This window comes from Anopheles ziemanni, chromosome 2 (genome assembly GCF_943734765.1).
Source record: "Anopheles ziemanni chromosome 2, idAnoZiCoDA_A2_x.2, whole genome shotgun sequence".
NCBI classification, from domain to species: Eukaryota; Metazoa; Arthropoda; class Insecta; order Diptera; family Culicidae; genus Anopheles; species Anopheles ziemanni.
This window is the reverse complement of record NC_080705.1, coordinates 2,273,023-2,299,902: the sequence shown is the minus strand read 5'-3', so window position 1 is coordinate 2,299,902 and position 26,880 is coordinate 2,273,023. Positions and strand designations below refer to the sequence as shown.

The 26,880-nt window shown below is 46.1% G+C and overlaps 1 protein-coding gene across 1 annotated transcript; it reads left to right on the top strand.

Annotated features, from left to right (window-relative positions):
• Positions 1-937: 937 nt before the first annotated feature.
• LOC131283007 (uncharacterized) lies at positions 938-26,400 on the top strand. The gene is made up of 14 exons (XM_058312564.1): positions 938-1,229; positions 6,771-6,888; positions 6,980-7,560; positions 7,657-7,779; positions 9,815-10,005; positions 11,468-11,623; positions 11,905-12,219; positions 15,304-15,739; positions 22,284-22,398; positions 24,018-24,207; positions 24,285-24,669; positions 25,109-25,654; positions 25,725-25,981; positions 26,056-26,400. Exons 1-14 carry the CDS (start codon positions 938-940, stop codon positions 26,398-26,400), a joined length of 4,050 nt encoding a protein of 1,349 aa, XP_058168547.1.
• The last annotated feature ends 480 nt before the right edge of the window (positions 26,401-26,880 follow it).

The window sequence follows — 26,880 nt, the reverse complement described above, 5'->3', positions numbered from 1 at the left end:
CTGACGCAAAATTCTACCTAACGAATCGATTGGCAGTGAGATTAACGACTGCAAGTAGAAAAAAAATGAGAACGCCAGGAGCATTTGATGTGCCATTTATCGAGCAGAAATAATCTCGTATTTTTTTCAAAAGTGAGATCGTGCGAGATGCGATAGACCTTAGGGGCGTTTTGCAGCAGTACAATTTCAAATGCCAGTCAGTGAACGGTTGCGATCGAGGAAGGAGGGTTGTCAATCGCACAACGTGCTGCTTCCCCACACGTGCATCTCGACATTGCATCCCCAACAAGCTTTTCTAGGTCTGTCAATCAATGTTTCTCGCTGAAGTTCATGGCAGAAGGTTGCTGGGTTGATAAGGAAACTTTGTTTGATTTTTTTATACTTCCTCGTACTGAATTAGGGAAATAGGTTTAAATCTTCCTTGAGTAAATCTTCTCATTTACAAGCAAACGTTGTAAAACAAGATATGATGAGCTTGTACTTTTTTATTTTTCAATTTCTATGATCATGGCATCGCATGATACCATATAAAGCTTGTTGATTACATAAACGTTAGAACACACCCGGAACCTTGTGCTATTCATGTAACGCGTGAGAGTATACCGTCTGAAATTAGTGTTTTCATGTCATGTTTTTTTATTCAGACACTCACTCTATAATTATTGTTTTTTAACCTGGGAAAACTCAATATCCAATAGGTGAAAATTAAACTCGAGTGAGTGTTGAAACAGTGTGACTATTACCTAGCGGTGATGTTCTGGTGAATTGTATTCGTATGCCCAACATCGAATGTATGGGAAAACTTTGCAAGACGAAGCAGTGAAACAGTGAGCAGTGAGCGATCAATTGAAGCGATCGCTCGAGACAGTGAAACTTGCGTAGAAAGCAGAAACGTCCTGTGGCATCCCCCCGGTAAAAGTATTAAATTCTGCAAGTGATGGCTTCTCCGGCCACGACAACAACCACGACCACCACGGTTGGGCCGACCGCAACCACAACGTCCGGTTCGTCCGGATTCAGCTGCTGTCCGGCGAACGGTGAAAGCTCGTCGATCGACGATTCGATCGAGCTGAACGACGGCCAGGAAGGAGGCAACAACAACACCGTGTACCACAACGGGCTGCTGGAGAAGCAGGACTATCGCTTCCCGAAGCGACCGCCGGTGGACCTCGTGTTCCGCGATATCCGCTACGACGTGAAGCGGTTCAACATCTCCAAGGCAAAGTTTGGTAAGTTGGTTTCGCGAGAGGAACAAACAAAAAATATACACCCTATAATCTGCTCCTTAGTAAAGGTTGATCACGTCTTAAAGACTTTACGCTTGATTTATTCTTAGGTGGATGAGTTTAAACGTAACGAACATTGAAAATCAGGTTCCTGACGCGTGGAACCACAACCAGTTTTTCGAAACCAGGTTAACAACCGCGAACTTTAATTTTTGTTGTGTCTTAAATGTCTAAAAGGCACCTATTTTGGATTCGGCCAGGCCAAAATTAGGTCCGGCTTTGAAAATGGAATCCAGATAAGCCGATCGCGTTCGGCTGTTCTTCTAATCCGCTGGGTTTGTAAACAAGCGATAATAGTATACAATTCCATTAGCAGGGTCCGTGTGAAGACAATTCATCTTTTTAGAAGGTTTCTCTTAGCTCAACCATACGCCGTTGTGGCTTTATCTAAATCCCCTCGTGAATTATGTATTTCCTTAATGATCGAATGGTTCATTACCTTCCCTTCCCGAGTGCGCTGGAAATCAACGAAAATTGTTTGCTCACTGCGATGATAATTCATTCGAATGATTATTTTTGCAAACTACGGGAACCCAACCCGTTGTTGTAGAGCATTCCCACAGCCGGCGCGATCGGTGCAATGTGACGACGGGCAGGAATATCATAAATTCTCAATGTGGATTTACAATCACAAATATGATCGCCGCGCAAATCATTAGCACGATAAATTTTATAGTTTTCCCTCCATTCAAGATCCTCATAACCGGTCACGATTAGTGCTACTGTAGTCGCGCGATTCCCCCTTTAGCGGCACCTGTTGGCTACCCCGTCCAACTTCAAATCAATAAATTCACTTCTCAATGATCGAATGGTTTTCCTTCCCTCTCTACGGTCGTTGCTGCATCCATCCGGTTTCACTTCAGCAACTTCCGAGTTTGGCATATTCAAATGATTTCACGCGATAAACCATTGCTTTCAATCAGATCCGATGTTGATGAGCGTGAGATGATCATTAAGATTCCGAGATGTCGCTCATTTATGCATGGCGTTTCGAGGTTCTATTCCACAGGAATCGGGGAATCTGGTTTCAGATCATAAATGCATTTCCCAAGCACACGTGATTGTGAATTCCCTCATGAGACTGCCCGCTGCTAGCGGTAGTTTTCACCATTAAAATTAGCATAGTTTAAACGGGGAGTTTTGCAAGCTGTAAATAATGATATGCCCTTCAAAATCTTAGGTTATTTTCTAGGCTAGGGAAGTATCACGAGTTTAGTTTTTCTTTTCGTTTTCTACATTCTACCAGGCGTTCCGTTCTAATGACTTCTATGTATGCTGCTTGTTTGAGCCGTCATTACTTTTTTTTATCGCTGCCAACCACGTACAGTAGAACATGTTCTTAGGCATTGTAAATTTTCTTACGCCCACCAACATTCCAAGCCACCAACCGCTCACCTTCTTATGGATAAGCCGACTTCGGTTTCGTTCGTTCTCGTCTTAGCTTCATTCCTCGCTCCTTCGACGTTAGATTACTGCTGGTCCAAGGTGGTCCAGTCCGGTGCAATCAGAACGGATATGAGCACATCACAGGCTGGTAGTGATTTTTCGAGCAAAAACTACACCACGGTCCGAGGAGAATTAACACCGCTCGATCGGCGATCATTAGTAGAGGTTGGTGGTTTGCAGAAATGCCGATGCGATGAAAACCAACGTGTGCTGTTGTGAGTATGTGTGTGGGGCACATGTTTTTTTGTTGTTGTTACTATCATCTATGGTCGGTCAACAAACGGCGAAGGGCGATTATGATTGCGTGGATCGGTAAAACTCTTTCGGCTCTCCACTATGCGCTGCCCTGTGTGTGCATAATGAGGATCGGTAATTACAGTGTGTCCACTGGTGCGTTCACCAGAGACGGAATTCGAAGCGACCGTTGGGGCGTGCGTTGCTGCAATGTTGGCCATACGAACAAACCATCGACGGGGAGTTCTCTTCGATGGTTGGCTTAACATGAAAATTCAGTTAAAATCAAATTGTATGCACGCCTATCATTTCGCAATGTTATTCCATTTTTCCTTGAGAGATATATTGGTATCAGTGCAGTTTGGCTGGAATATATTTGAATTTCTAATTTCATATCGTCCAACATTCGCAGGTAAACTGGTAAACACTTTCGGGTTTGCTTAGCTTCTTGATTGATTGTTCCTTCAGCTTGCTTCTTTAATCGAACTGGTTTTCGAACAAGATAAAACGAGCCGGAGCGGGAAATATCGACCTTTTGGGAGCCGATTCTCTACTTCGTAGGATTGTGCCAATCCAAAATACATGGAAGTAAGAAAACACGAAGATTCGTACAATCCATAGACCAGACACCATATTAGCGACATCCTGCTGCTAATGTTATGCATATTTTGTTTCAAAATAATCGGCCGATTTTCGATTCGAAGACCAACCAAAAAAAAAAGGCTACTTGGGTCAGAAGAATCACATTTCTTGATGCGTCCTATCAGGCCTCCTATTTCTAATGTCCTTCGAACAAAATTTATGATGCGGCTTATGAGCTAGAGGTGTGTGTTTCGCAAACGATTTTGCAAATGTTGCTCCGACCATCCTTCACGTGCCCACCGACGGCTTCGGCCAGTCGGTTGCGGTCTCTCCCTCGTTCGTCTATGGCACTTGACCTAGAAAAGTAAAGTTACACCGGATCACCCTTGCGAACACCACGACGACAAGCAAACCGACGTGCCTTCTCCGGTTACCACGTGCGTGTGTTGTTCTGAGATCTGAGAACAGAAGATTGTCTTGTCTAGCGTTCTGGTCTTTTCGCTCTGGTGCACGAAAGTGAGCTTAAACCGTTCAGCGTACACCCTTCATTGGAGATTTTAAGCCACATACATTTTAGCTCAGAACGGCAAACGATGAGGTAATAACGTTGGATACCTCACAAATCTATCCGTGAGCAAGTTATCGGATACTTAAAAAACTATTGAATTTAATCAACCATAGAATCGATTGACACACGCTTGTTACTCGGCTGACATGGAAGGTGTTGGGCGTTCACGATGAAGGTGTTACACTCGAAGGTGTCAATGATCTTGAAGTGATAAACATTGCTGGGATATATGAATTCCACACCTTGCATATCTGATTGCTGAATCCGGTAATCCCTAGCGTAGGCATTACTCTTGAAAGTTTAACATTGTTTAATAACCTTTCTTTGCTATATCAACTTCAGTACAGAAAGTGAAAAGCATGTTCCATTTTCGTTGGGTTGAATTACGATTTTATTAAGCAGTAATATTAACGTCGATTGACCCGAGGCGTTTTATCGACCATAAACATTTATAGGTAGGTCAATATTTGAACCCAGACGGCTAGTTTGGTTGTTTCTTTCCCACTCTCAACGCTTCGCTGCATTCGAGTACAATATGAATACAGTTTCACGGGTGAATAAAGATCTTCAAATGCGGTGCCGTGTGGTGCCGACATTGCCTACTTGCCACCCCTTGGAGGCTGATGATCCAATGGACCGCTAATAGGTTGAACCTGACCTTCATCGCGATCGACAGAATTCTCCAATAGAGACGTAGTTCCCCTCCTAGGCACCCCATAGCGTGGCGCATTATACACGATCAGCTTTTGTACCGTCGCAGATCGGAGTTCTTGGGACAAACAATATCATTACAATCCTAACCCAGACAGCGTGAGAGTGGGAAAGGGTAAAGGATGGCTTGGTGGTTTGGTCAACAAGGTATGTTTTCTGCTCTTACAATATATCAATATTTGGCCAGCCGACGAGAGCCACCAGGACAACGGCCGAGTCCGCTACCGTTTCCCCCGGCGATTCGCGTCTTGTGAGGCTGAGACGGTCGGTTGGACTCGAGACACGCAGTGGAGTTCAATTGGAGTTCAATTAACTCGGAATTTGACGAGTGAAATGGCCTCCGCTGGGAGGTGGTGTCCATTTGGTGCCCTTGTGCCTTGTACGGTTGATCGAGTTGGAGGCTGTGATGATCGTGAATCTTGTGAGGGATGATGACAAAGACGATTACCTTCTAGAAGGTTTTTCGTAGAAAAATAACAAAACAAGTCTGATGCCATCACATGCGAGCGTCGTTTGTTCGAGAAGAACCTAATGGAGGCATTTCTTCGACTCATGTTGTGCGGAACGAAAGTGCAGTAATTTAATGCTGATGCAAATGCGTTCGAATTACCCAAGTTGCAGCTACTAAGTATTGCTTTTCCGCACCTTTTCACTTTCTAATATCACGCTACGGGTCGGTTGCGGCCGCTTTTTGCCTCGCTTTATCATCCCTCCTTTTCGATCAAACGGTAGAGGGGGCCTATCGATAACGGGTTGGAAATGTGGAAATCTCCACGAGAAATAAATCGCTTCCGCCACAAGGGTTCGTGCGGATCGCGTTTGCCCTCGAGGGAAAGGGAAGTTGCGTCATGCGGTCGGTCGTATTGAATGCTTCCTGTCCTGGGACTGAACGAGTGTGACCGCCTCGTGGACAAGGCCTCGTGCGCTGACCAGAGACATCGCAATCCCTCCAACTGCTAGGAAGTAGGAAGATAACGAGCGAACCGGGCGGACGATGCCGATGGCGACGTGTAACCTCAGTGAACTGGAAATGGTCTCCACGGGCTAGTGGTGACAGTAAAAGCTAGACGTCCGCTACAAATTGACAGAGACAAAACCACAGGCGGGAAAAGTATTGCTCAAAAGATGGTGGCGAAACGATTGGGTTCCAATTTTATGCGACTCGAACGTCCATCGGTTGTTTGCTTTCAAATCAGTCGGTTGATCAATCAAACAATCCCACGAAACTGCGATCGGATCTGAGTTTGTAAGAGGTGAACTGTTGTCCAGTAAAGGAACAGAAGGGTCGAAACCAGTTTCTTCACGAAAATACCAGATTCTAAATGTATCTCTTCTTGCTGATTCATATGTTAGTTAGAACGAACTTTGAATGGAGTATAAAACGGTGGTCGTTTTTGAAAGAATAACTACAAAATGTGAATTTGATTATTTTATTCTACCCTTTTACAGTCCAGTCCAAACACAGAAATAAGCACACTGCCAGAGGACATCTGCTAAGAACAGGTTTTTTTAATTTATCGGAAGAATCCAGACAAGCTCGAGCCGAAGGCAGCCTGTTTGAGGCGATAAGATTACCTTATGCAAAACTTAAGCGATTTGATGGATGACTTTTCGAATGTTCACCAGTCGCATATCCTTCTATACGAGATACGACTGGCTAATGTGAACTATCTATTTACCCCTGCGATGCCATGACATGCGCATTTTTTAGTAAATTGTGTGAAAAAGAAGACGAAAAGAGGATGATTAAAAGCACAGGACGATCGATACGAGACCTTCGGTGGTGGCGTTGAGAACACACATGTTCTTTCCGATCCAAACTTTGTTGATTCTGACGCAAATTGAACGTACATGGAACGTGAATTATGGAATACCATTGGCATTTTTGGGAGATTTTATCATCCATTCTGAATAAACAACTCTCGATTATCGTCTCGTTGCAGAATCCAAAGAAATTCTTCATGGCCTGAATGGATCGTTCAAGTCGGGTGAGCTGACGGCAATTATGGGACCTTCCGGGGCGGGTAAGAGTACCTTGCTCAACATCATGGCAGGTTATGTGTAAGTATGGCGGTTCGTCAACCGGCTCCGACCCTGGAACTTTATGATTACCCTTTTTATTTAACCCTTTCCCTCCCTCTCTCCCTCTTAGTTCGTCCGGTGTCAGCGGAATGGTGCAGGTGAATGGTAAAAGTCGATCGCACAACTCGGAGAGCTTCCGCAAGCTGTCATGCTACATCCAGCAGCACGACGCCCTTCGACCCTGGCTGACGGTGAACGAGGCCATGATCTGCGCGACGCACCTGAAGCTCGGCTTCGGCATCAGCATGGACGAGAAGCGCAAGCTGATCGAGAAGATCCTGTTCATGCTTGGGCTGGAGCAGAAGGGCAGCACGCCGACGATGGGTCTCTCCGGTGGCCAGAAGAAGCGGCTGGCCATCGCACTGGAGATGATCAGCAACCCGCCGATCCTGTTCCTGGACGAACCGACCACCGGACTGGACAGTTCGTCCTGTACGCAGTGTATTTCGTTGTTGAAACGGTTGGCGCAGGATGGGCGAACGATCGTCTGCACGATCCACACGCCCAGTGCGCTGCTGTTCGAGATGTTCGACCAGCTGTACACGGTGGTGCAGGGTCACTGCTTCTACCAGGGACCGACGAACGAGATGCTGCCGTTCCTGGGCGACCTTGGCTATCATTGCCCAAGCTATCACAATCCGGCCGATTTCAGTGAGTTACGACGATGACACCTGGCGATGGCATGGTCTCACATCCATTTCTAACGATCTCTCACTCCTTTCTTCCTAATGGACACACACCAAACAGTGATGGAAATAGCGGTCGGTGAGTATGGGGCCGACGTGGGAAAGATTATCAAGGCCGCGCTGAAGAAATATTACGAAATCAGCAGCCGGTGCATCGATCTGGATTCGACGTTCGATGATAACGGTAAGTCGATAATTTTCACATATTTCCTTTTCGGAACCAGGTCTTGCACGATCAAAGTACCCGCAGTGTGTACGCGGAGGTCAACCAGAATTCCGACCAGTTGAGCTCGATGTGCGAAATCAGGTGCCTTCGAACGACTTATCATCGTGCCAAGTGGTGCGGACTTCTTTGTTCGCTGCCATTTACAGCCATTTCTTCCGAGCCATTTCTAGCATCGGCGTGACCTCCAGTAGCTCTCCGGGCGGTTCTTGCACTCTTGCAGCTCGACACACCACCGACCATTGGAGTGGTTTTAATTACGTAGGATCGAGTATTGATCCGCTCGGCGTACCAGGGTTTGGTTGCGCCACCCAACTTGCTCCCAACAGCAAAACCCTTAGATGCTGTCTGAACCACCCTTTGTCGATCGCCTCGCCACGATAGAGAGGAACCTTCAGATCAATCATTGAACTACCGCCGTGGCTCTCGACGGTAGCCTTTTGTGTCTTGCAGGGTTTCTCTGCAAGCGACGACAAGCGATCGGCATACCTAACTGACTTGGCAAACAGAAACACGGTGTACACGCATTCTGTGTAGGGTAGTATCCTCCCTTCAACTTAGAACTTTGGCGCTGGTTTGCTGTTTGAACACGCTAATACCTGTATTTTCTTGGCGTGGCAATTCCATCATCCGCCTCCCGGTATTGTTTGAATTTTACATTCATTAGCGCGTAATTAATGACACGTCCGGTACGACGAATATCGAACGCATCTCCGCTCAACCGTAGTCCACGTGTGATCTTGAACCTGGTGGAAGGATTCTTGTCATATCATATGCACAGACGGGTTTAGTACACTCTGCTGCTGGTGTGACATTTCGCACGGAATATTTCGAACCTTGTTGCGAGTTGATTTTGGTGTGGCATTGTACGTTTGCTCTCGAATAGAAGAGTTCCGTGTTACTTAATTCAAATTTCCTACATCAGTAAGTACACAAGAGTGCGAGAAAAAGACAATCTTGTTGTTGCTCATTGTTTGATTTCTAGATATTTTCGAATATACTTCATTTTCTACACAACCATTTCATTTATTCCTTGCACATCGAAAGTGTTTTGGAAACAGTTTGTCTACTTCCAAACGGAACCAAATCCTCTGTCCACACAATGTAGCTGACGATAACCGGTAAACATAAACAAATCAGAAACACAGCGCATTTAAAAGTTGTTACTGCTTAATCAAGAAATACAAGCAAACATTATTCGGCAAATGTCACGAAGACTCTAGAACACCAAAGATGAATATATTCGTCATCAGCTTTAGAACGCGCCAGCGTTCAAGCGATTTTGCTTTATTTTGGAATCCACGAAGGTGTTAATTCTTTGGTATGCCTTACTTTAGCCCGAGATTGGCCCAGTCATGGTGGTTAAAATGAGTCAAGAAGGTAAGCAGACATGTTGACAGAATGTTTGCCGCTTAAGGTTAATCATTTCCAAATAGAAGCGCACGACTCTGTGGGTTCAAGAAATAGACGGCGCAAATAGGTGTAAGCTTTAAAGAAAACCTCTCGATCCCCAGTCACCGTAGTTTTGAGCATACAACAGTGCCATTCATTGATTGGACGGACGAGAGTTACAGTTCTACGGCGCAAAAAATATCGCCGAGATTTTATCATGGTTGAGAGCGTATTAGACAGAGCATTAAATTTATTTTATTGTCTGCAGATTTGGCCAAATAGATAAGTCTGCTAATTTTTTTAACGACTCAATCAATTTTTTATCGTTTTGTTTTCATTTCATTAGTTTATCTTTTTCTTCATGGCAATATAATGCTTCGGTTTCATTAAAGCACCGAGCAACTGAATTGAAACCACTGGTGTTTCCTTTTGGTGTAGAAAACAAACATAGTTGAGTCGAAGTTTGGACTTCTGTTACTAAAACTGACGTATACATAAATCGTCATTCCATTGTTGATTCCACAAAAAATTGCATTCATCATACAAACCCCTTCAAGCAGATACATCATTATTAACCTTCTTTTTCTATGTACCTTCCTTTCAGTTAAGTCCATCGAAAGTTACTCGATGAGAGAAAAGGGAGAAGAAATGTGCACCTTGCGGAAGGAAGCGGAATCGATGGAGACAACGTCGTACGACGAAGAGGACATTTTTTCGAAGACGAAACCAGCTTCCCTAGTGATGCAGTTTCTGCTACTGTTCTATAGAAATTTACTAATGACGCGGCGAAACTACGTGAGTATATTTGCTACCCAATGGAAATTCTGCTGGAAAGATTAGATAGTTTAGTTTAAGTTTGAAATTATGCAGAACAGTCATTAGCATCGAATGACCGAGCATCGAGTACTAAATATTTACACAAGCGAATGAGCAAATAAAATTATCATTGCTTATCAGTAAGTTCACGGAAGCAAAATAGTTGGAGCATTAAATTGTAAACGCCGGTTTACCTGTTCCGAGTGAGTTTATTGACAGTGTGCAATTAGCATTGTAAAATGCTAGCAATTATTGTTTCGTTGGTAATGATCGGACACCCATTATAGGTGTTTCTAGTTGCATGAAAACCAGTAATTACAATCCGATTTTTGTATATTTATCTGAGCAGAAATGCCATTTGAAATGTTACGATAGCTGTGTGAATTTCAATTATTGCTTTTAAACCTATTAACTCTTCGACAGACTATAAGCATTTTACTGTCGTTCGGAAATGATAGTACAGTCAAGTCTTTTTGTTTCCGACTTCTTTATTGACAACCACTCCTTTGTTGGTCACAGAAAGTAACACCACGAGAACTAGAACAGCTAAACGGATTTCTAGCTCAAGAGCAGCGATGTCGTGTCTATGGGAACTAGAATCGGGTGCCTCAGGGAATGCATACGACCTTGGTCGAATGGCGCAGACATTAAAACTGGGTGATTATAATTAGCTGTTTGTGCGTTAGATATCGACGGAGAAGGGAGTGGAGCCGTCCGGTAGAGTAAAGTTTACTTTTTTACCGACAAGAACGATGTAAAATGTTACAAAAAATTCACCATACATTCGTCTTTAGTTTTTGCTCTCCTGCAGAATCTTGGCCCATGCGGTGATAGCTACGGTCTTCGGGTACCTTTACAGTGGCGTTGGCCCAAACGCCAACCAAGTTTTGGCGAATTATGTGTACCTTTATGGCTCGATGCTGGTGATGGTGTATACGGGAAAGATGGCTGTTGTACTTTCATGTAAGTATCCTACAAACGCAAACATAATCTGCATAGAAACCAACGAGACATGTTTTATTGTTGTTTCATTCCATGGCCACATAATCTGTACGGATCATCGACAGTCCAAATCGAGATGGAATCTCTAACGAGAGAGCATTTCAACCGATGGTACAAGCTGGGTCCTTACTTCCTATCTGTGCTGGTCCTTGAAATTCCGGTGCAGGTGAGTGAAAACCGTACGCAGTGAAAGTGTTTCATCGTTGAAAGTTTGTGCGTTTTTCTGGCCATACCTCAGAAGCGAACGCACAACAGGTACCGTTAGCATCACTCCATCATTTCATCATCACAAAGCAACACTTGAAGGCGTTGAGATGATTTTGAATGGAGACGCACGAAACGGTTGGGATGATTCAGCTTTTGCCGCCATATGAGCGGAATGACTCAAGTATTATATTGCACTTTTTTTAACAAGACGCCTTTTTACTTCCTCTTTCAGATTTGCTGCTCTATGATATACGTGGTGATCAGCTACCATCTGACCGGGAACTATGTCAACTTTGAGCGGTTCTGTGTGTTTGCGTTGTTTTGTATTGCTGGCTCGATCTGTGCCCAGTCGTGGGGATTCTTCGTCGGTGCAACGCTCTCTGTAAAGGTAAGCGGCAGCGTGTGGGCATTACGGGGCGTCGCGTCGCATATGAGAGCCTTCAAATGTTTAATGATGTCCTTCATCGATCGATCGTGCATAAAATATCAATTATTTAAAAAAAAAACACGTTGAACATCTCCGAGCCATAAGAGTTTACCATAATCTATAAAATAATTATACCACCACAACTTTATAGCATTCCATTCTCAGTTTTATAACACTTAGCTTTATGGCATTATGGCGTTGGTATTCAAACTCAAATAATTTTCAACCGTTACTTTTCGCAGCTTGCCGTTTTCATCGGACCGATCTTGGCGGTGCTGTTCTCGGTGTTTGGCTTCTGCACTCGGTACGTTGACATAACGCCGGTATTCAAGTGGATGTGGCACATCAGCTACTACCGGGCGAGCTTCCACGGTATCCTGAACTCGGTGTACGGCATGAACCGTGAGGATCTGCACTGCCCGGAGACGCAGATCTACTGCCACTTCAAGAACCCGGTGCTGTTCCAAAAGGACATGGATATCGAGCACGTCGATATGCAGTCGAACATGGTGCTGATTACACTTATCATCATCACGATGTACATAAGCACGATCTTTGTACTGTGGTATAAATTGAACAAACGGTGAAGGCGCAACCCGTTGGGAGTTTTACTTACAATGTACATTCTAGCCGTCTCTTAGCCAACTTAGCAGTTAAGTTAAGCACAAAGCGGTTGCGGTGAGGAAAAATGTTCAGTGAATCGTTCGTGGGGAAGGATCGCTCAGCAACAAAAAGAAAATAAATCACGCATGTTAATACTATACGTAGCCACACACTTGATGATGGTGTTAAAACACTAGAGAGCATGCAGTGTTTGTTTGTTATCGATATCTGTGATCAATTGCACGAGTAAGGGAGTTGTTGAAAACAACTATTTTGAATACACACGTCTTCTGTTAAAAATGAACGAATCTGGAGCGAATGAGACAAGAATCTTCAGTTTACGTGATAAGCAAAGTGGAAACGATGAGTAGATAGGACAAATGTATTAGGAATCGTGGCTCATATCGTATACATGTAGTTTAAATTATGTTTAATTTTGAATACGAATAAAGGAAGCTGATAATGTGCACAATAACCAACACCACAGTGAATTGTGTGCCTGATTGATCGTTAGAAAAAGTCCATTCAACAGAACATGGTTAAAAAGAAGGTGAACCTCTTGGGCAAGCTTTACTGGGCTGAGCGTGCCATAGATAAGCCCAGCCTAATCGTAAGTGGAACATTGGCACAAGCTATAGTCCTGGAGTAGCGCACAAATGCCGCAGGAAGAAGCGATTAGTATGAAGACACATCAAATCGGGTTTAATCGTTCCTTTTCACAAAATAATACACATTGTTCTGCGAGGCATGAACGAGCGAAATGGCGGAACGTCAGCGAAAATCTTATCATCACAAGCACTTGAGGGTGGACGCTTTCGAGTACAACATCTGCTGGACCGGCAAAGGAACTTCCACGTGGATTAGATGTTGGCGCGAGCTTCGGGTTTGTTCACCTTCGCTCAAGAGGAGTGTGTAAGGGGCGATTTTTGTTGAATTATAAAAATAACTTCCGAAGCTTATGGTCGGTCCAGTAACATGAGCAGTTCAAGTTGAAGGAACAACAGGAAGACATAATAAAAGAAAATTTATAAAGCAAACTGTTTGTTTGAACGCATTCAACTCATCAGAAAGATCGGGTTATTCATTCGTATCAAGTTTGTTAGTTCTTTTTCGACTAGTTTTTAATGAATAAAGGGAATATTTAGCCAAACCAAAAAAGACGGAACTAAAACTAAGGCCGTAGGGCTTGATTAAACCAATGTGAATTTACGACCGTTTGAAGAGAGTGTTTGGGTAATGAATTGTGAATGATAACCTTTGCTCGGTCCGAGGGACATTCATTTCGGAAGGTTATCACTTCAAACTATTCGAAACTAGTACGAAGAAGGCGCCCCAAATTGAACTTGAAATTGAACGGTCTGTTGACAATGACATGGTTAGAGGTGATTGAAACCCTTATCGATGTATAAGGCAGTAGTAGTTATAATGTTTGCTACCGCATACTAGATTGTCGTTTCCAGATGCAATTGAAAAGCATCCAGCTGCATGAATACTTCAGGTGGATCAAGAACAAAAAACACGTTGCTTAAGTTTTTGCTCTAACATAGAGTACAGCTGATTTCATCCAGCCGCAAGTAAATGTACTGATAGCAACCAGCTGTGCTGTGGAGCACTCGGCGGAACACAGTCCGACAGGTCACAAGATAAGCTCAGTTTGTATGTTCGTGATACCCCCGTGGACCCCCGATTCCGGTAGCGCGCACAAGAATGAGAATTTCTTCCTATGTTTGCGAATATGATACGCTTATCAAATGTTATGTTATGGAAGGCCACAGTCGGTGTCACATAAGGATCAACATCGTGTCGGTACACGGACTGAATCTCTATTATCGTTGCGCATGGAACATTATCAATTAGGCGGTTTAAGATCGTAGCAAGACGCAGATACTAAGAATAAAACCGGGAGGAAGAGTCTTCCTTAGGATCCAGTTCTGTAAGTAATTAGTCTTCCAGACTCCGTTTCAACTGATCAGCGTTCCAGCTAAGCGCATGCACGACGCTGTTCTGGAGCTCTACCATAGGGTGGCAGATACGACGGTGAGTTCCTTTATTTTCTCGCGCTCGCGTGTGCACCACGCCGATGAATGCGTCCGCGAGCTCCAACGCGAGCTCGGGCGCTGCGCGGAACAGCTGTGGCCTTTCAGTACAGTTCGAGCGTCGGAAGATCGCGGTTTGGTTTCCACCGAGACGGTTGGTTGCGTGCACGGGTTCGCTTGCAACGGTTTCGATGAACCGATTCGAGGCTACCACGAGAGAAAGGAAATTTGTACTTAGCGCTTGTACGTGCTTGTGATTGTGTCTCAGGTTTCGTGAACCGTTACTCACGGCGCGACGTGCAGAGGACTGCACTCTGGACGGCCACGGCAGTGCATCATCATCATCGACACCAACACGCTGCACCAACGTCGAAGCAGGTTGCCTCAGGTCCGCCCGACGCCCTCACCGTTGCCTCTTTCCGTGTGGTTGGTGTTTTTGTTTGCGGCCGTCGAGTAATCTACTTTGCGCCTGGGCTTGTGTGTGCTGTAAATAATCAAATAGTTCAACACACAAAAAACAGCCGCCTCGTCTCGTCTCATGCATCGTCGTGCAGCGTGCCTCCGTGCACGTTCGTTCGCTGGTGTCAATCGGGCGCATGCATGCTTTGGTTTTCGTGCGCTTTAGCTTCCCGCTGAGCCAACAGATTCGCGAACCGTTTGCGCACAACAGTGGAGGCCACCACCAGAGCTCATTGCGTCCCACTTTTCCGTGACGATGGTGGCTTCGTGAAGGTTTTGAGCGTCCCTCTTCAAGTGGCCGATGGTTGCCGAGGGGGTAGAGAAATCCGGTGGCATTGTTGATAAGGGTACAACGTCCTAGAAGGAAAACCTTTGTCCCGAGTGTGGTCAACCGGACCCGAGCCCTGCAGTCGTAGGCGTGTTAGCTGGAAGACTGAAAGAAACGAATGGACCTTAGTGATATGCAACGATAGTGTGTCTTCGCTTTTCCACCGCATTTGTAGATGGTGTATTTTTAGCCCCTCCCAACACTGCTCCGAACAGCGACAGACGCGGTCGAAGCCGCCATGTGCCAGTGATAGTTCTTCGTTAGCACGCCCAATTGCACGCATTGCGAATTCGCGAAATTCACCGTCCCCATATGCGGTAGGAAGGCCCTCAGAAACCCTTCAAGAAGAGAATTACTGTGCACGATCAGCACGAGCTGAGGAAGAAATGGCTGAGGAAGCATACGAAATGAAAATGGCACCCGATGTGACACAGGGAACCAGCGCCGAGGAAACCGTTCCCATCGTCGGAGGTATCGGTGCCCGGCGGCCCAGCGCGGCCAAGCTAGAACCGCTGCTCATCCCCGAGCGACCGGGCGCGGAGCACGATCAGTACGCGGCCCCTTCGCTCGTCGCCGCCCGACTCTTCAAACCGGTTACGGTCGGGTTTAAGAACCTGTCGTACTCGGTACGCAACGGAATATTTCGAAAAGGTAAGAGTTTGCGTTCGATCTTCATCGCCCCGTCTTATCTTTCGCTCGTGGGGCGCGCAATCGCGACAGAAGTAAGGGCTACAGGCACGGGGTGTGATAGCGAGTGTTGTGTTTTATAGCACCGCTGGATAATCAAATGAGGCCAGCACATGGCGTGGAGTTTGGTTATGTTTGGGGGAACCATTTGGGAAACTCGATAGCCCCCAACATCGGGGACTTTGTGTTTAGGTGTGTGGAAGAGAGTCCATACCAACGGGGGTACACCGAGTATCACGATGTTAATCGTTTCCTATTAATATCTGACCAATCTTGAAGTTCTGCACGCAGCTTCACTCTGCGGTTATTAGCTGGCCGTTGGCAACACTTTGTTGAGACCGTTAATTAAAGCTTCTATGTAAAGTGATCCGACGCCAAAAGAAAGTAAAAGTGAGATCATCACGATCAGCTGCTAATTCATCCAATTATTAGAAGTTTCTAGTTCTCCGATGCGTACAACATTGTTTCCCGTGCAATCAATTCCCCAACGCACGCTGGCCGAGAAGAGGAACGTTTACGCTTATCGTGTACGACACCACGACTCGGGGCCAGTTCTTCGTGGACACAGCTTGCAAAAAACAAGAGAAAAAAGAAAAGCAAAGATTTCAGCACGAACATTATCATCAAACATGTGTCTGCCTCGTGGCGTGCGGTTGTATTTGGATTATTTTTAACGCGAGTTTTTCGGTTTTTCGCGACCGTCCACATTCGCCGTCGAGAAAATCGTTTCCCGGTAGGAAATGACTTTGACACCATTTTTTAATCCAATCACATACAAACGCGCTCGAAAGAGGTCAGAAATGTTGATCGCGTTTTTTTGGGTATGTAATTGTAGTCAAGACGTTAAGTCGATCGATCGAAAGGGAGGTCTTTGGGGTGGTTAACTAGCTCGGTGCAACAAACAATCACGCGAGGCAACAAGTTGTACAAGAAGATCGCGATCGCGGGTGGAAGGTGGTTGCGTGTTAACGAGTGCTAATTGTAGTTTGATTTGCTAATATCTGCTAACTCGTTTTCATCTGATAGACCCTAATCGAATCACGATAACAATGTAAACTACTAGCCATTAGATAATCTTCATTTAAAGTTGTTTAAACATAAAATGCATAAATGTTGAAACATATGAAAATGCTTAAAAGAATCTTCAATCATAAAATGATGTTACCAAGATATTCACTCTCAACCGTTGACGGGTCTCGAAACCCGGCCATTTTGTCAACCACTTGATTGTTCAAGTGTGTTCTTGCCAACTGTCTATACAGTTCTCATCTCAATAACATCCTCGCCGTATAGACCTCATCCTCGCCGTTTGTCGTCGGCTGCCACATTATTCCACACGAAAATACCCCATTTCGCATCAAAACGACCTTCTCCGTCGTATCCACCGCCTGAACCAACGGTAGGATGTCTTGTTTGACCAATTTTGTTTTCCTTTCGTGCTTGAACTTCTTCCTCTTCTTTGGAGGTTTTGATTTGTTTTCAACACCGAAAAAAAGGTGAAGCGATGCCTTGCGTTTCTCCGGTTCGTTGAAGTTTCATTCCAGAACCGCCAGCACGCAGCGTGTTCTTGTAGCAACCGGCCACGAGGCAGTGTGGTTTTTGGCCATATTTGATTTGAAAAATTCATGAGGCACGATCCATTACCAGGGGCGTTGGGTAGCAGCGTGTCAGGGCTTGGTGGTTGTCAGGTCCGTCTTGCGCCAGTTTTCTTTTGCCGTTTCGACCGCGAAGCACAACATAATCATCACGTCTGTCGACCACGACCAGACACGCACTGTCGCCAGGCCCATCGACAGGGCGTCTTTGGCCGTTGAATGATTTAAACATTCAAAAACTAAAATGAAAACAGTTGTGCCTTCTCTTTTTGAAAGTTCTCATAGAGCTCCAAATGTTCATAAGACTTTAATATTTGGTAGTAGAAAGAGGGCGATGCTCTCGATCATTTCCGCTCTGTCTCATTCTTGCTTGATATTCATTTTTTTCGGTGCCATGTGGCGCTAACGGAACGCGACGATACATTACACGGCGAGCGGACAGATACCCCCTTTTTTTTGGGGCGGTTTCGGCAAACCTAACCCAACCATACGCTTATGCTCCGGGTCGACGAGCGTGCGAGGCGACGGGTTTCGATGATCGTACCATGCTGCACACGCACGCTGCCATAGCTCACATTTTGCAAGAGTTGAACGAACTTCAGATAACCTTCGGTGAGATTATTTTCGACCGCCGCCTCGTCGTTGTCGCGACCGCCGTCGCGCATCCGCGGCCTCTGCAGCTCCGTTCACTACCGCTGTGTGCGTGAAAGCGCCACGCGCCTGCAAACGATCGCCGCCGCCGCATGATCACTCGCTCAGTTCCGTTCGGTTCGTTGGTCCCGCGGTTCGACGAAAAACTTTGTCGAAGATTTGTTTACCTATTTTCGTCCGAGACTAAACTATCTTGGGCCTTCCTCACGGCCGGCTGCGTGTGCCGTCGTTCCGGGTGCATTGCTATGTAGAATCTTGACGTGACTTTGTCACTCGCTTTGGGTACAGAAGCGGGAACCGGTTCCATCCGGTGCGTGAGATGATGGAGTGCATGTTGGACGACGGATCGCACTCGGAACAAAGGCTAGGCCGTCTGGGGCCTCGGGGCGAGATATTGGACATGGGTGCGGCACACTCTACAACCAACACTATCTCGGCCTGTCCGATACACCCACACCACTCAGGTTCTTTGCCATTAGAACTCCGGTTGATCGATGTGTGAATCGACACCCGATAGCCATCACCCGATAGCCGATCCCAACGGGGGTAAGTGCAAGGCCAGGGTGAGGGGATTATGCAAGCGATGCTCAAGTGTCATCCAGTCCCGTACTGTGCAAATATGCTAAACTGGTAACCTGTCGATGGGCAGCTACTGGTGAGGTTGTGACGTTTCGGTCTGATCCGACTGCTTCCTCGTGTTTGAGGGCAAATGTATTGGCTCGCCTCAGTTAAGCTTCTTTCTTCTTCGCGTGCGGATCCCATTTGGAAAGTCACTAGACATCTCAACCATCATCATCATCATCAGCATCATCATCATCATCTGCGTCAGACTCGGAACTCTAGTGCGAATGTCGTGGTCGTACTCCCTTGTCTGATTGACCCGGTTTTAAGTTGGACGAGGCTATTCGCGATGCTTCCGAGACGCTCTTTCCTAAAACAAAAAAGAAAGAAATTAAAAACACACTTATCTAACTTGTCTATCTACAGCGACGACTGTTAAGGCCGGGTCGGCGGAACACAGCCGAACGTTGGACGCAAGTGTGCGTCGCGTTTCTCGGCGTCTTAAACGCGACAGGCTGATTTAAATATTTACTTTGTTCCTTGCCTTACCACATTGCTTTATCAATCCACCGTTTCGCGCTCGATGCTGATTCGCAGTGCAAAATGTGTGGGTCTTTTGCCTGCGAGCGGGAAGAGCACCCAATGTTCGTGCGTTACAAGGCTGTATGTTTGGAAATAAAATTGATAATCGACGACCTCTCTACGCCTTAGGACGGACATTGGCTGGGAGCGCTTTTGCAAAGCCATTTTGTTTGACTTCCCGATTGGATCTTCTTACCAGTCGGTCGCGAGTGGCTCCGGCTTCTTTTACCACTTCCTATCGCGGCAATCAAATCGTTGCCTGGTCGAGCTACAGTCTCGCTGGCAAGGAACGTTGGCAACGTTGTTTGGATTCGGCTCACGGAAGTTCTCGCGCATGGGATTTGCTTTTGTTTTCTTTACTCGACATCAAGTATTATGAATTATGCAAGCTCATGTGTTTGGAAGTCAGAATTTTGTGTTTGCCACGATGTGAGGCACGCTCCATCGAAAATGTATCCATTGTGATTTCGCATTTGCTCGCCTCGATCATGACACTGCAATGTGATGGTTTTCGCCATTGATGGCGTACAACAAACCTCATGGTCACTTGCACGAACTGCAAAATGCATCGAACCTAATCACGAACACAGAGACACCGTTTCATACCAGTTACTGTTAGATCGGTGGCCTCGATACCCAAACTGAAGGAGCTTCTATTATTTTTCTAAAATGTTTTCACTATTCAACGGTGCAAAATTACTCCCTGAAATTTGTACGTAGAGTCGTAAGTAATCTGTCATAAGATTCATATATGAATTTGTCTACCAGTTAAACAATCTTAAATGAGTTTACACTCGTTCGAAAGAAACAAAACAGAACCATTTAAAATGATGCAGTAAACAAATCCCTTTACCAGTGCAAGTAAAAATGCATCCTAACGCGAACGAAATTGGGAAAGGTTAGTTCTGCTTCAACGAAATGCGTCACAGTAAAAACCCCTCCGTGACGTAACACCGAACGAAACGATTCGAAACCATTTGGGGGTGTAAGTGTACGAATTGAACTGCCGGACTACGCGTGTCTGGCCGGGAGGTTGATGCTCACGAAGCACGCTCTCGTAAATGAATCTCTCGTTTATGAATCAAAGTCGTTAGCATACGAACGAAAAGAATGTGCGACCGCGGTGTTTCAATAACGACAAGTTCTGGATGGCAATGACATGTCCTGAGACCGGTCAGTAGTTTGCGGCTCCATTGATACGGACGAAACGATCGGTCTATTAAGGCTAATGTACGCAAACATATTTAGATCTATACAGATCCGCTTTTTGATGCGAGAGAAGTAGGTACGTGTTACGTAGTCCCGAAGGAAGATCTTCAATGATCTAGAAATCTGTACTTGGAGTTCGTTGGCAAAGGTGGTACGTAAAAATCTTTTCTAAATCAACGATTGCCGCTAGAGTACGAGAAAGATCGTGATGTTGCGATCTTAAGTGGGCGAAATTTGATTAAATGGAAGCTTGGAGTAGGATGCTCTATTGTTTAATTGAACTCAATTGGAGGATCACGGGGACGTGGGAGATTATGCAATTTTTTATTTTCGCGATCGTAGTTTCATTGCGCTAGTTTTCCAGAACATCATGCTCCTTGAGGATGACTCCTGGCGCTCGGCAATCAGCATCAAGTCTGTGACGTTGAGTGGGACGCTTTTGGAACACCTTCACACTCTTCTCATTCACCTACTCCTCTGCCTCGATGTCTCATTCTTTCGGAACCTCCTTGGCTAGGCCAGGAACCGGTTTCCTTATGCGCAAGATGAACCCGAGCGCACGGGAGAAATATGAGTAGACCGACGACTGGAGGAACCAGCTCTTTCATACCAATGAGATGCCCTTTCTTTCCTTTTACCCCAGCGTGCACGGGGATGGAAATCTGAGTAGAACGACTCGATCGATCGAAAACCAGTTTTCGAGATGGTTTCATGTGTGCGTCCGGTTTTCGCCAGGTCGTTTCTATCCTGGTAGCATGCAAACGGAATTAAAGAGGAGAAAAACCCATCAAACAGAAACGCGCTGCATGATACCAACTCGTTGGACACACACGCACGCAAAGCAGCTGATCTTCGGACACCTCAACTGGTAAGGTTGGCCTAGTTCTTGAACCGACATCTTTCGCACCCAACCACCGACCAGTTATGGCTGCGTATAATAAAACAAGCTGGCGGACCATGAACTGTGTTGCATCCTTCTCGATCGGAGGAGATACACCGCCGCTCTAATGGAGGTTAACATTATGGCCTAGAAAAATGTCGAATACCAAGTCGTTGGGGAACATGCACAATGAATCTTCATTTCCATCGCTTATTTGAAGGAGAATCTTTGTACCTTCTATCGTGAAAATCATCATTTTCCCATCCCAAAGTATTTGTTTATAGAATCAATAGTGGAAGTTCATTTTCCCAGTCCATGATTGCGCAACTCAGAACTTAGTAGTTGCTAACTGGTTGTGTGTTCCAAGGAAATTGCGGTTTGAGGCTTCATCGATTCATCGATTACATGCAGTTGTTGGTTATTCTATGTAAATGCAAATATAGTCGTTATCACGCAAAACCGGAATATTTCAACCTGTATTACTGACTTCTCGACTTCTAGAAGCTTCACATCCGCATCCGCAAATTGAGCAGTAACAGTATTTTACTTATTTCAGTTGTAGATCAATTTATGTTGGACTTGTTCCTTGCTCGTCTGCTCTTCCTCCATTAACCTTGTTCAAGTTGCCGTTCGTTGGCCAGGTGTCTTTGTTCGCGTCGTAATGATCGCACCTGCAAGCGCGTTGTATGGAATTGCAAAACGTCTCCAGCCGTTGTTTATCCGCAGCAAAGTCCATGGCGATGACTTCTCCGTCTGAGGTTGGTTCACTCTTCTTCCTGTTTTGCCGATTACAAATCGATCTCCTTACTGGTTCACGCCAGGTGCTATCCCCCGAATGTGTTTATCAGCTAGCAAACCACCCTACTGCTTCGTTATCGGTGGCTAAGGTGTCCCCCAAGTTGTGTTGTTGCAAAGCAAACCCTCTAGCCCTCAACGGTAGTACGTTGTCTATGAGTACTTTTCGAATGCCCACCAAGAGTTTTGAAGACGCGCACACCTGATGTTTAACGTTTTATCTCTCTTTCCGCAGGTCGGGACATACTGAAAGATATCAGCGGCGAGTTTCGGGCGGGAGAGCTGACGGCCATCATGGGCCCGTCCGGGGCTGGCAAGAGCACCCTGCTGGATATCTTGGCCGGATTCACGTAAGTTCCCCACCGGGACCGGAAGTGCCAATTGAAGGTGGTTGGCATTTCATTTAAAGGCAATTGCACAAAGTTCTGCGGCAGAGCATGGGTTGTTTTCGTAGCGTTTGGTGGATGACTCACGGGTTTTTGGCATACACATTTCACATACACTGCGGCGCACCTCCTGACATACACAGATGACGGAAAGTTGCACATTCATTGATTAGAAACCCTTTCGGCCATCAGTTTTGCCTTCATGGGACTTTTGTTGATAAGCAATATCGATACTTTTTTTGTACGAAACAATGAACCCCGCATTGACATCATATGCGTTTCACCTGGTCGCGCTCCGTTAAAGTCTATAGGCTCGTGGATTCGCCGTTCGCTCGATTTAGAAAAGTCGCGTGTTATTTTGTAACAAAGAAGCAAGTAAACCTGCACTCGAGGAACCGCTTTGTGCGATTGGCGTGCACTTAGACATTGTGCTTAATCCATGCTTTTAACACATACCACATAAGACCGACGATGGTCAGCAACGATGATCGATGGCCCTAAGGTTGATTGACACTCGAGCGGTGGATGGCTAATCGGTCACGAACCACAAACGGACCAATTTCATGAGTCAATAGGTGCACGATCGTGGGTGCGGTGGATAGAAAGCCTTCCAAACGGCTTGCTTGCGTTTCCTAGAATCTGTTGATACACGAAAGACGCGGAACGACTCGGACGAGAGCAAAAGGCCGCACATTTCTTATGAGTCAACAGTAGCGGACTCTCGGGTTTTGTACTTTGTACCGGTGGAATCCGTTCGCCTTTGCTTCCGTCTAACCAACCAGCGGACCAGTTTCCATCGTACGAAACAAGAGAAAAACCAACCCCAAGCTTTACAAGCATCGCTGGGGAGCAACTGCAATCGACTCACTCGCGTGTTTCTTTGTGTGTTCGTTGCCTCGGTCGCGGTTGCTGGCTTTCGGGTGCACCCGCACCGAACCGAGTTGATGGCCGGTACAGCTGCACCGAACGCCCGCAAGCCAGCGAAAGCCTTTCGGTACGAATGAGTGCCGTGCCTTGAGGTTACAACGAGCACGATCACAAGCACCATGGAGGCTTAGACGAGGCTGGTACATTCATTCATTCGGAGCGACCACCCTTTGGTGCGTTTGAGATCCGTAAACCTTTGTCGAAAAATTCGTTAGTGCATCTGAGATGCCACGGATCGTGCTTCGGTGGTGGTTTGCGTGCTATCGCCCTCGAGCCTTGTTCGGTTCGGCGGTAAAGATTTGTTTTTTGGTGAACGATGACTGTTTAACTTCATGCGATGATAGAGCAAATTTGTTCAGCTCCACTACCTGCAGGTGGAAAGCGGCCGTTCCTCTTTTCCGGTGTATTGAGAGTCGCTTCCTCGTGAGGGCTTAATTTGACGCAGTACGTTGGCGGGCAGCACTATCAGGGATGAGGCGTCGGTGCTTATCGAAAAGTAGTTTCATCATCGTCATCCGAAAACTCCATTCTGCGCCGAAGCGGAAGATATCGGAACGCCCAACTATCTTGCCTGCCTATTCACTATCTACGTTGTGTCGGCCATAATCCATAGACAGGAAATGACATCTGTGTCCTGGTTTTTCGCCCACCCACAGGGAAGGGGGTTTTACCGGAGAAATTCTCGTCAACAAGCAGCATAGGGATCTGAAACGATTCCGACGATTGTCCGCGTACATTATGCAGGATCACGATCTGCAGCCACATCTGACCGTACTGGAGGCGATGCATTTCTCGGCCAATCTCAAGATCGGTGCCGAACTCAGTCCAGCTAGCAAGAAAATACGCGTAAGTGTTTACCGCATCCCCTGCGTCGGGAGTTTGATCTTGATGAGATTTTTCTTTTTTCTTTCGTGACGCCCCAGATGAACGAAATACTCCGCGCCATCGGGTTGCACGAGTCGAAGAAAACGCGCACGGGAAAGCTCTCGGGCGGACAGAAGAAGCGCCTGGCGATCGCACTGGAGATCGTCAACAATCCGCCGGTGATGTTCTTCGACGAGCCGACGAGCGGCCTGGATAGCTCCACATCAACCCAGTGTGTGGCATTGCTGAAGCAGTTGGCTCGCGAGGGTCGCACGATCATCTGCACTATCCATCAGCCGTCCGCGCTGCTGTTCAACATGTTCGACCATCTGTACGCGGTGGCCGAGGGTGAATGCATATACACCGGCGGCACCGGGAACATCGTGTCGTTCCTCAAGGAGCTGGACATCGTTTGTCCAGAGCACTACAATCCTTCTGATTACCGTAAGTAATGTTGACGAGTCCTACGGAAAGCAAAACATCAAATATTAGGCATAACCATCGCGTTGGGGTGGATTATTTTTAAATAGTTAGGCGTCATGCTAGCCTATGCTTACCGTTTGTTTCGTCATTGCGATTCATTATCGATGAGCTGTGCCGCCAATAACTAACGATAGTCAACTGGAACATTCGCTCAATGTCAGCTATAAAGATAAGAAACTGAATGATAACAATCCCAAATTTGGTGTTGTCATCGTCATGCTCTGATGATAAAAAACTGTTTGTACTGTTAAAGTTAAATTTGAACGTTACGTTTTCCCTAGCACAACAGTTTCAAAAAATGACATATAGATGTCGCGCGTATAGCAGAGCTTTTCGAGTTTGAATTAAAGTTTCAATTAGTTTGAACGATTAAATTAAATTAATTTTTGTCTTTCTGCAGTATTGGAGATCGCCACACACGACTATGGTCGCCTGAATGATAGTCTAGTCGAAAAGATGATGAACGGACAGAGCCACTTCTACCGGAACCCGGAACCGTTCTCGCCCGCGTACGAGAGCAAGCTGATGCCAATCAAAGAGTCGTCGCCCGGCAGCCCCGATGGGCCGATGGTGCTGTTGGAGATGCCAGTGTTCCCGGAGAACGACCAAGCCCAGCGAACGGTATCGCCCACGCTGGCCAAGCCAAAGAAACTCGCCAAGAAGCTTTCCTTCAATCCGGAAAAGTGGTGCGGCCGGGACGAGGTGTACACGACCAGCTTCTGCCGGCAGTTCTATCTGCTGCTGTTGCGCACGTTCCTGATACTGAGCCGCGATCGGTCGCTCATGACGATGCGCTTCGTCATACACGCCCTCATAGCGCCGCTGATTGGGTTGCTGTACTTCGGCATTGGCAACCAGGCGGCGCAAATCTTCAACAACTACAACTATGTGTTCTTTTCGATCATGTTTCTCATGTTTACCGCGTTCAGTTCGATGACTATGGCGTGTAAGTAACAAAATGGTTGAAGATGTCATTTTGCAGTATTCAAGTGCTTCGTTCAATTCTCTTCCCACAGTTCCCCTTGAGTTGCCGATCATAACGAGGGAGCATTTCAATCGATGGTACTCGCTGCGGGCATACTACATCGCCATGACGGTGGCAGATGCTCCGATACAGCTTCTATGCACCGTCACGTACATCGTTATCACGTACTACATGACGGCGCAGCCTCCCGAAGCCTTCCGCATCGGTCTCTTCACACTAATATGTCTGATGGTGGCGTGGGTTGCACAAGGACTTGGTCTGCTTGTGGCTTCATTGTTTGACGTGAAGGTACTTGAGCTGAAATTCAATGAGCAAACAAACCATTTGACACTCAACAACATAAATCCCATTCCCCTTCACAGAACGGTGCTGTTTTTGGGCCTTTCTTCATCTGCCCGTTCCTCATATTCTCCGGCTTCTTCATCCACCTGAACGACGCACATCCCGTGATGCACTGGCTGTTCCACATCTCCTTTCTCAAGTACGCACTTCAAGGCGCGGCGATGGCGATCTTCGGCTACGACCGACCGCGGATGGACTGCGACGAGACGTACTGTCACTATGTGTTGCCAAAGAAGTTCCTGAAGGAAGTCGACATGCTGAACGCAGACTTTGTCGAGGCTGTGATAGCTCTAAGTGTGATATTTTTCGTCTTCCGAGTATCGGCCTTCTACGTGATGCAGTATCGGATGAAGAATAAAATCTAGCACCCGACATCCACTCATTCAACGGGCTTGTACCCCCTTCTTCGAAGGTTTTCGCCTTTCCCATGGGGGAAAGGTACACGAAATACACATTCCACCGTGTAGCTCTGCTTCCTGAGCAAGAGGCCTGCACGGCTTGGACTAGTGCAGGGAGAAAAGAAGTGATGGATACAAATTTTACCCTTAGCATATAGCAAAATCGTCGAGGCGTCGATCGTCGTTTTTAGGTGGAGCTTTTGTTCTTCGTTTCGCAATAGCATTTAAAATCAAAGAAAAGTGTCTTTTATTTGTGTAACTTTTACGAATCAATTCCAGTACTCAACACGGTGTGTCACGACTCGTGTCACAGTGCCTTCCATAAGTGGAAGCGTTCATTATGATTTCCCATAAGACGATTAGGTTTCATTATAGTTTTTTTTTACTGTTGTGATATGTATGTAAATATGAGCGATGAATACAATATAGAAAGTTTAATAAGTTTAA

Bases quoted from the DNA above. Each gene is read 5' to 3' on its own strand.
- LOC131283007 (XM_058312564.1), top strand. From the start codon at position 938: ATGGCTTCTCCGGCCACGACAACAACCACGACCACCACGGTTGGGCCG. The intron at 22,399-24,017 runs GTAAGTTCCCCA...GCCCACCCACAG, and splicing joins GATATCTTGGCCGGATTCAC to GGAAGGGGGTTTTACCGGAG. The intron at 25,655-25,724 runs GTAAGTAACAAA...CTCTTCCCACAG, and splicing joins CAGTTCGATGACTATGGCGT to TTCCCCTTGAGTTGCCGATC.